This window comes from Tupaia chinensis, unplaced genomic scaffold, assembly GCF_000334495.1.
Source record: "Tupaia chinensis unplaced genomic scaffold, TupChi_1.0 Scaffold000116_1, whole genome shotgun sequence".
Lineage (NCBI taxonomy): Eukaryota > Metazoa > Chordata > Mammalia > Scandentia > Tupaiidae > Tupaia > Tupaia belangeri.
The window spans coordinates 2,961,783-2,970,600 of NW_006159580.1; the positions used below are offsets into that span (position 1 = coordinate 2,961,783).

The following is an 8,818-nucleotide window of genomic DNA, read 5'->3' on the forward strand; positions in this document are numbered from 1 at the left end:
GGTGCAGCGGGCCCCCGAGGGCCGCCAGGTTGGAGACACTGCTGCTGTTGAGGCGGCCGCCGGGCCCGTCGCCCTGCAGGTCCAGCATGGACACGCTCTTGTTGACACTCAGCATCTTCTGCTCTGGCTCCGTGATGTCCGAGCTGCTCGTGCAGTAGGCCGGCGAGGAGCGCGCCAGCGGCGGGCGGCTCACGTAGAACAGGTCCTTTCCCCCGCCCGGCGGTGGCGGGGGTGGCTTTTCCTTGGTGGGGGAGGGAAGGCGAGCCATGTCCATGGAGCTGTGGGAAGGGATGGGGCAGAACAGCTGGTCAGGCCCGGGCTGCTGGCAGTGGGGCCTGCCACGGGCTGGCTCAGGCCCTGGGGTGCAGAGCAGGACGCAGGGAAGGGCCAAGAGCTGCAGGGGCAGCCCTGAAGTGGGCAGGCAGGGAGGACGGGTGGGCAAAGGGAAAGGGCCAGGCCCCTAGGGAGGGGAGGGGAGATGGGGGCAGCAAGAGGAGGGATGGGGCACGTCTGGGCAGATATGGAGGAGATGAGGTGTACTGACAGGAGGAGAGGAGAGGGTGGGTGGGGAAGGAGAGAGCCCCTCACCTGTTGAGGCCTCGAGCCATGAAGGACTGAAGGTCGATGGAGCTGGAGAGAGATGGAGAGAGGGGGGAGCACAGAGAGAGGAGAGAGGTGTGGATGAATAGGAGAGGCAGGAATGGAGGATGGGTGTGATGTCATGGAGGAGAGACATGGCCAGAGGGGCAAGCAGGGCGACCATCAAACACTGAGCAGCAGCTGAGGCGCGGGCACTGCCCATCGGAATGGCACGGGGGCCCTGGAGAGGGCCCGGGGTCCCCTGCTGGGCCTCCAGCTGTTAGTCTCCAGGTGCTGGGTCATGGGAAGAGCTTCTGTACCGACGGGCACAGAAGTAGCTGGGCCCGGGGACAGGAATGCAGGGCTGGCCAGGGGAGCGGCTGGGGGGGGGGGGGGCGGGGGAGCCTCAGTGCTCATCCTGGAGCCTGCGCCTCCTACTCCTCGGGCACACGGCTCCGACCACTCACTGTCCTGCCTCCTCACATTCTCTGAGAACTTACTGCTGTGTCCCTTCTTTCAAGCCCTAGAGAGATGCACGCAGGGCCCATAAGGAGTGTGAGAGCAGGGGAGCCGGGGCTCCTGGGTTAACAGCTGCAGCCCGGGGTGCTCACCTGTTGAGGTCCCGCATCATGTAGCCCTGCATCTCGGCCGACGGCCCCCGCAGCACCACGGGCTGAGGCCGCGGCCGCTCGCTCTGACGGCTCGGCTGCCTTTGGATGTTGGGGTTCCTCAGAGCTGTGCTGATGTCGTTGAGGAGCCGGGGCAGGGGGCCCAGCTTCAGGAGGGCTTCCTGGAAGGGCGAGGCTGTCACCTGGGGCCTAGGCGCCCACCTCAGAGGGTTAAGGAGAGGGTGTCTGGCCTGGGGGAGGGGTGGCCACACCCCAGGGAACAGGGCTGCGAGGAAATAATCAGCAGATGGGGTAGTTTCTCAGGCCACAGGGGCCTCTGGAGACATCTGAAGAAGGGGCAAGGGGGCGCGTGCTGACCTTGCTGAGCTGGGGCAGCACCTCCCAGAGCAGGGCGTGCAGCGTGGAGAGCTCTCGGCCCAGGTCGATGTAACCCTCGAAGCTGCTGCTGTTGGTCAGCGTGTCCAGGTTGGAGATCTCGTACAGGAACTGCTGCATGGAGCCCCACTCCAGCTCCAGAAACTCATTCATGAATCCCAGAAAGTCCTCCTTTGAGGTAAACCTGGCCAAGGGAGGCAGAAGGCGTCACATCCCCCCCCCCGGCTCAGGACTCAGGAGCCCCTTCCTGTCCACCCTCCCCACCCCCGGCTGCCTGAAGCTTCCCTCACTTGGAAAAGTTGGCCAGGTTCTGGATGACCTTGGCAATAAGGGTGAGGGTTCGAGAGGTCTGCTCATCCGGGTACTCCTGCATGAGCCCAAAGAGACTGGGCGACATGATGGCTGGGCAGAGGAAGCGCAGGAAGAGCGAGGCGCTGATGAGCCTGTCGGCGATGTCCTCCCGGCCCCGCTCTGCGCAGCGCAGCCGCCAGGACGCAAACACCTCCTTCAGCTCCCTCGGGAACACGCTGGGGGAAAGGGATGGGCAGACAGAGAGAGAGAGAAAGAAAGAGAGAGACCGGGACTGAGCCCCAGAGACCCTCAGCTTCCAGGGAACATGCTGAGGGGGGTGGTAGGAGGCGAAGGTGTGGAAACAGAGGTGAGAGAGACAGGGAGGAGGGACTGCGGGAGGAAGACGGGAGGCTGCTGCGAGAAGAGGGCATGGCAGAGGGCGCAGACAGATCAGGGAGAGAGAGACGGGCAAGGGCAGGGAGAGAGGGCGAGGGGAGAGAGACACGTGGGAGAGGGATGGAGGGGTGTGTGAGAGAGACAAGGAGAGGAGGAGAAGAAAACAGACACCAGGGAGAGACAGAGATGGGAGAGAGATGGAGGGTCACTTGAGGTACAGGGAGCTCGGACCCCCCAACTCTTCTGGATTCCAGGGGAATGGGGATGGAGGTACCCCTGGCATGACCCCCAGTCCCTGGAATGGCTCAGAGCTCACTGCCCCCACCTCCCAGTCCCACTTCAATGTCCCACTGACACCTTAAACTCTACTCTGTGACACAGAGCTCACCATCGCCCCCACACCTCCACGGCTCCGCCTCCTGACTCCCTGATTGTGTCAGTGGGGTTAGTGGTCTCCCAACCACCAGCCTCACGGCCTCGTAAGCACCCTCGACTCCCTGCCGGTACGCCCTCTCCTTCCCACAGCTCCTGCTCGTCCTGTCAGAGGGTCCTGCAGGCAGTCCCTCCTGACTTCCGCTGTCACCGTGCTGACTCGCGTCTGACTGTCGCACCTGGCCCACTAACAGGAGCCACCAACAGCCTGAACTGTTTCCCTACTTCACTCTGCCCTCCTCATCCCCCCGCTTATGGACCAATCTTTCAATCATGGCCCTTCCTGGCACCAGAACCCTTAACAGAACCCCGCGATCGGCCGATGAACTCAGACTCTCACAGAGGCCCTCCAGACCCCAACCCCGATCTCTCCCACCGCTCCACGCGAGCCGAGTGTTGCTCCACTGAGCCTGTGCTAACCACTGTGCCCTGAAGGCGCCCGGGCTGTCTCACCTTCATGGCCGTGCCTGCCCCACACCTTCCCTGGAGTATCTTTCTTGCCCACCATGTTCATATGGAAGAACCTAACCCAGCCCTCAACGCCCGGTCTGGGGCACCTCTTCCCTGCGTATCTCAAAAAAACCTCTGCCTTCTCTGACCTTTCATCGCATGTGGGGACCCTTACTCAGCACTGAACGCACACTGAAATAGTTGGGTGGCTTTTTGTGTGTCTCAGCTGCCCCTACTTGTTCTAGGGAGGCCCTCCGAAGGTCGGGACCAGGCCTCAGTCCATGTCCCACTGACACCTTAAACTCTACTCGTGTGAAGCTGAGCTCCTCATCGCCCCCACGCCTCCGGCTGGCTCCTCCTCCCAACTTCCTGATTCTGTCGGGCTACTCTACAGCACCCAGAACAGGCTTTGCCCAGAACTGGTGCTCGTCCTCTCTGCGGATGGACAGATGGATGAACAGATGCACACACAACTGCCCGACCCAGCCCCCGGCCCAGCGTCCCCAGTCTCACCAGTGGGAGTTGACCACCTTGCACAGGGCCAACTCACAGCACATCCGCAGGTTGGCCTGGTGCTCTGCCAGACTGGACGCCGTGCACTTGATGGGGTCTACCTCACAGTTCTCCTCGGACTCATACAGGGCACGGATGAACTCCCCTGGGGGTGGGGCACAACAGGGAGAGGTCACGCCTGCCAGGGGCGGGGGACTGCCTGTATTGGGGGACTCTCAGAATCAGGTGGTGGGAGGCTCGAGTCCTGGGGTGCAGGGCCAGGAAGCAGCAAGCTGAGGCAGGGTGGACTTGGGGCCTGAGTAGCCAGGCTAGGGCTGGGGTAGGCATCTGGCAGGTTTGGGGGAATGGGGCCTGAGGCGGGCCGTACCAATGGCATCCTTGAGGTATTTCTGACCAATCAGTCTCATATACTCTTCTATGGCTTTAGTGGCGAGCGTGTTCTCGCGGAATATGAGGTGCTCCCGTTCCATGAACCGATCTACCTCAGACATGGCCATGTCTGAAAGGAAGTCCTGGGGCCCGAGAAGATGCAGCGGTCAGTCTCCGCACAAGTCAATCTCATGCGTTTGCCTGTCCTCACTGGCCCCCACGCAAGCGCCCATGCCCGCGTCTCACCGTCCCCTGGGGACAAAGTACCCACCTTGGCCTTGCCCGTGCTCTGCAGGATGTGGACCAGCGCACTGGCCACTTCCTCCTTGCCCTTGACGTTCAAGGCGGGCTCCAGCACGGCGCACAGCATCCGATAATGGTTGGTGACGTACTCCGCGAACTCCTTGTACAGCTCCATGGGCAGGATGCTCATCGTCTGGTAGCGAGCTTTCAGCCTCACAGCCGGGCAGCCTCCTCTGCCCTTGCCCCCTGAACCACCCAGGGACAATGGAGGAGGAAGACGGGACATGGCAGGGTGACGGGGTACCACTGCTCTGTGAAGTGGCGCCCCGCCAGGGTGGCCACTGGCACAGTCACCAGGCCGACATAGCCCGCCTTGTCCTTCTTGCGCTTTTTGTCTGAGTCACGGTACAGATGCAGCCGCAAGGCACGGACAGCCGGCAGGTTGTTAAACTCGAAGTGCTCGCCCCAGAAGACAGTGTCCCCTGAGGCCGAACGGGGCTTGGAGGTGGTGCGAGCATACAGCATGTCGTCCAGGCAGAGCTCGCAGTAGTACCGCTTCTTGGGGGGCAACTCCCGGGCCTCTATGATCCACAGCTTCAGTACGTTGTCTACCCTGCGGCTGTTGTCCTGCCATGGGGGGTGGGCACGGCAGATAAAGAGGAAGGGACAGAGAGAGACACCAAAAGAGGGGAGACCGTGAGAACACGGGATAGGCAGCAACTACACGGCTGGGAGGAGTGTCCCCCCCAAAATTCACGAGTATCAGGGACCTTGTTTGGAACCAGGGTCCTTGCAAATGGCATCATAGTAAGATGAGGTCGTACTGGATTAAGACGAATCCTTAATCTAATGACCGGGATCTTTACACGGAGAGGGGGATTTGGAGGCACATAGCAGAATGCCGGCCACGTAAAGACGGAGCCAGAAATTAAAGGCAGCTATGAGTCAAGGAATGCCAAGGGTGGCCGACAACTCCAGGAGCTCCACAAAGCGAGGAGGAACGGTTCCTCCGAGCTTCAGGGGGAGCATGGCTGGCCCCACTTGATTGGGGACTTCTAGCCAGTTTGTGGTCACTTGTTTTGGCAGTCCTAGGAAATTAACGCAGAAGGTAGCTCATGCACTAGACAGCAGAATCAGTGTCAGGAAACACTTTAAAAGCTGGTTTAACAAACCAGAAAACATTACAGTGCAACTTGAGGGAGAAAATGGAAAGTCTGTCAAGAAGATCAGAAATTGCCCAAAATAAGAAAGAAAAGAAAATCAAGCATAAAACGGGTGAATCAGGGCCGGGAGGTGGCATGGTGGTTAAGGGTGCTACACTCCCACGTGGCCGACTGAGGTTTGAGTCTGGACCAGGCGGCTTGCTTTCTCACTTTCCCTCTCTCTCTTTTTCTCCCTCTCTGGTCAAATTTTAATAAATAAGTAAAGTTAAATAAAATAATTCTTCTAGAAAAAAAAAAAGGGTGAATGGTGGAATGAGCAGATAGCGCGCATGGTTATGTTGTTGGACTCCTATGTTGTTGACTGCGGTTCAAGTCCTGGGCCCAGCAGCTTAAACTCAGGCAGGGCATGTATGCCTAAAATCCTGAGAGGAGACTGGAGGAGAAGGGACTGTGGTGTGGCCATTCCCCCAGGGGGTTATTTCTCACTAATGTCTCTCTCTGCGGCAAGTTCACACGCCCCATAGCAAAAATCTCTCAAGAAAAAAAAAAAAAGGGTGAATGGGTGAAGCTTGATAGTTGGGAGGAGAAGGGTCTGGGGAAATAGAATTAACCATAAGCTCTTGGTGAGGTCTGGATGAAACTGTGTTGAAAAGGAGCATGGTATTTTGACTCTACATAGATGAGACTGTGTCCAGCATCTTGGGTCAAGTTCTTTTTTTTTTTTAAGAGAGATCTTTAGGGACCAGCAGTTAGCGTAATGGCTATGTCGCTGGACTCCCATGTAGCCAACCGCGGTTCGCGTCCCGGACCCGGCGGCTTAAATCTCACACCGGGTGCATGTGCGTGCGTGCGTGCCCAAGATCCCGAGAGGAGAATGGAGGAGAAGGGGTTGCGGCATGGCCAACCCCCCGGGGGGTGATTTCTCGCTTTCTATCTCTCTGTCTGGCGAGAGACATGGCCATGTCTCTCGCCAGACAGAGAGATAGAAAGCGAGAAATCACCCCCCGGGGGGTTGGCCATGCCGCAACCCCTTCTCCTCCATTCTCCTCTAGGTATTTTGGACACGCATGCATGCACACACCCAGCATGAATTTTAAGTCACTGGGTCCAGGACTTGAACATAGGTTGACTACGTGAGAGTCCAGTGACATAACCATTATGCCATCTGGTGGTCCTAGGTCAAGTCCTTTAAGAAAGACATTGAGAAACAAGTGTCCTCCCAGAGAGGGTGACTGGGACTGAGTTTGGTAAAAACTGGGATACAGAGAACAGTGGACACAACTGGGAACATTTCTCTTAGGAAGCAGAAGTCTTGAGAACAGAGACTCCAGAGGGTTATAGAGGTCACCTAGCCCAGTCCCATTTTCCCAGTGCTATAGAGGGGAAACTCAGGACAGACTCGGCAAACTGAGTCTTACGGGTTCTTTTTTTTTTATTTTTGGAGAGGTTTTTTTGCCATAGGGCGTGTGCAATTGCCAGACAGACAGAGAGAGACAGAGAGACAGAAAGTGAGAAATCTCCCCCCAGGGGAGATGGCCACACCGCAATCCCTTCTCCTCCATTCTCCTCTCGGGATCTTGGGCACGTACACATGTGCGCCCGGCATGAGTTTAAGTCACTGGGTCCAGGACTTGAACCGTGGTCGACTACATGGGAGTCCAGCGACATAGCCATTACGCCAGCTGCTGGTCCTGAGTTTCATGGGTTCTACAGAAACACTGCAGCGGGGACTAGGCGACTCTCTGCCGGGCGTTGGTGCAACGCTCCTGCCTGTGGGGAGCTGGGCCAGAGGGCTTCCAGAGCCCCACTCAGCCTGTAAGTCGAGGGCGTCTATGTAGGGAGGCAGATCTTAGCAGTGCCGGGAGAAAGGGAAAAGACACGAGGGGCTCAGAGTAATGGGGTCGCCCCTGCCCATGCTGCTCCCTTACAGCTCTGTCACCTGCTCCCCTAAATCTCCCCTCTTTGGCCACCCTCCTCCCTAGGCCCCAGGCCCTTGCGGCTGGGCCTTTGCCCTGTCATGTGTGTCCCCCTGGCTCCCCGATACCTTGTTGGGTTTTACTGCCCGTTGTAGATTCTCGATCCATTTGTCCCTCTCGGCTGCAGACCGGCAGGCAAAACATTTCGTTCCTGACGATGTTGTTACCTAGACAGGGTTGTGGAGTCAGGGCCGGGACAGCTCCTAAGGCTCTAGCCTATCCTCTTCTTCAGCCCCAGAATTTTCTGTGTCCCTGACATCCCACCTGTGCTACTTTCTCTAGGCCTTTCTGCCCCCACCCTCTATTGCTCCCACCTTTTCTCCCTCCCCAGCCCACTAGACCCAGTACCTCAAAACAGAACTCCTGGCCCAGGATGGAGCTGTGCACTGGCTTGATGATGGAATCTTCATCCAAGTTAAGCTCCAGGGCCTCAGCCGCACTGCTCGGACTCAGCAAAGACTCATGGGAATGCGACTCCTTAAAGCTTTGCATCAGCCGGGCCCTGGCAGGAGGGAGGTTCGAGAGAGAATCAGGGCCTCCCGCCTTTCCTATATGCTCAGGGGCCCTCCATCAATAATCTAGCTCTAGAGGGCCTCCTGAGCCCCTTCCCTCCACAGACAGAGAGAAACCCAGCCTGTCCCTGGGGCAGGAAGGCCATGAGGGGGGTGAGAGAAACCAGCCTCCCCAACTCCAGGTTCACAGCTAAAGGGTTGTGAGGACCAGGGACACCTAGAAATATCTCAGCCTGGAAATGGACCATGGCAGAACAAGAAGAGAACAAGGCCTTGGACACCTCTAGGTGGAACCTCCGGGTGACTCTCGAAACCAGAGCCTTGATATAAGGAAAAACTGAATAGAAACTGGAGGCACAGGGAAGATATTCGTCTGGCCTGGCAAGCAGCTAGTGTCTAATAAATATTTAACGATTCAAAGGATGAATGGATGAATAACTGAATGAACAAACAAGGTAAGAGGAAATGTTTTAGCAGAACCAGGGGAAGAGAGTAAGAGAAATCTTCAGAAATAGGAAACAGCTGTGGGCAAAGGGAGCCGAAGGGAGGTAAGAGGCTGAAGACCGGACCAATGAGGAGGGAGGGCAAGGAGCAGACAGGGGAGGCGAAGTTCTGTGCAGAGGTGGGAGAGGACGAGGAGGCGACCAGGGGACGGCCTGAGGACAGAGAGGGGGAAGGGGTGGCACGCAGATCTCTGCGGGAGGGCGGGAAGCCATGGGCTGGGGTGCAGGGGCAGGCTAGCAGGCAGAACGGAGATGGGTAGGGGACGCAGAGTGGAGAGCAGCCGGAGGAGGGGGAGCTCGGGTGTGGGAGCCTCCAGGAGGTTATTTATAGCAGCCCCGTCATCGCGGGCTCTGGCTGCCGTTCACGGCAAGCCCCCCCGGGCCCCC

At 58.2% G+C, this 8,818-nt stretch overlaps 1 protein-coding gene across 1 annotated transcript in view; it reads right to left on the reverse strand.

Annotated features, from left to right (window-relative positions):
• Positions 1–8,818, reverse strand: part of SYNGAP1 (synaptic Ras GTPase activating protein 1) — a 30,983-nt gene that overhangs the window by 11,905 nt on the left and 10,260 nt on the right. Inside the window, 11 exon segments of the mRNA XM_027770213.1 lie at positions 1–278; positions 589–630; positions 1,191–1,369; positions 1,566–1,767; positions 1,874–2,110; positions 3,666–3,810; positions 4,033–4,177; positions 4,306–4,562; positions 4,565–4,904; positions 7,485–7,583; positions 7,765–7,918. The exon segment at positions 1–278 is cut by the window's left edge and continues 36 nt beyond it. Of these exon segments, the coding sequence (XP_027626014.1) occupies positions 1–278; positions 589–630; positions 1,191–1,369; positions 1,566–1,767; positions 1,874–2,110; positions 3,666–3,810; positions 4,033–4,177; positions 4,306–4,562; positions 4,565–4,904; positions 7,485–7,583; positions 7,765–7,918 (2,078 nt within the window).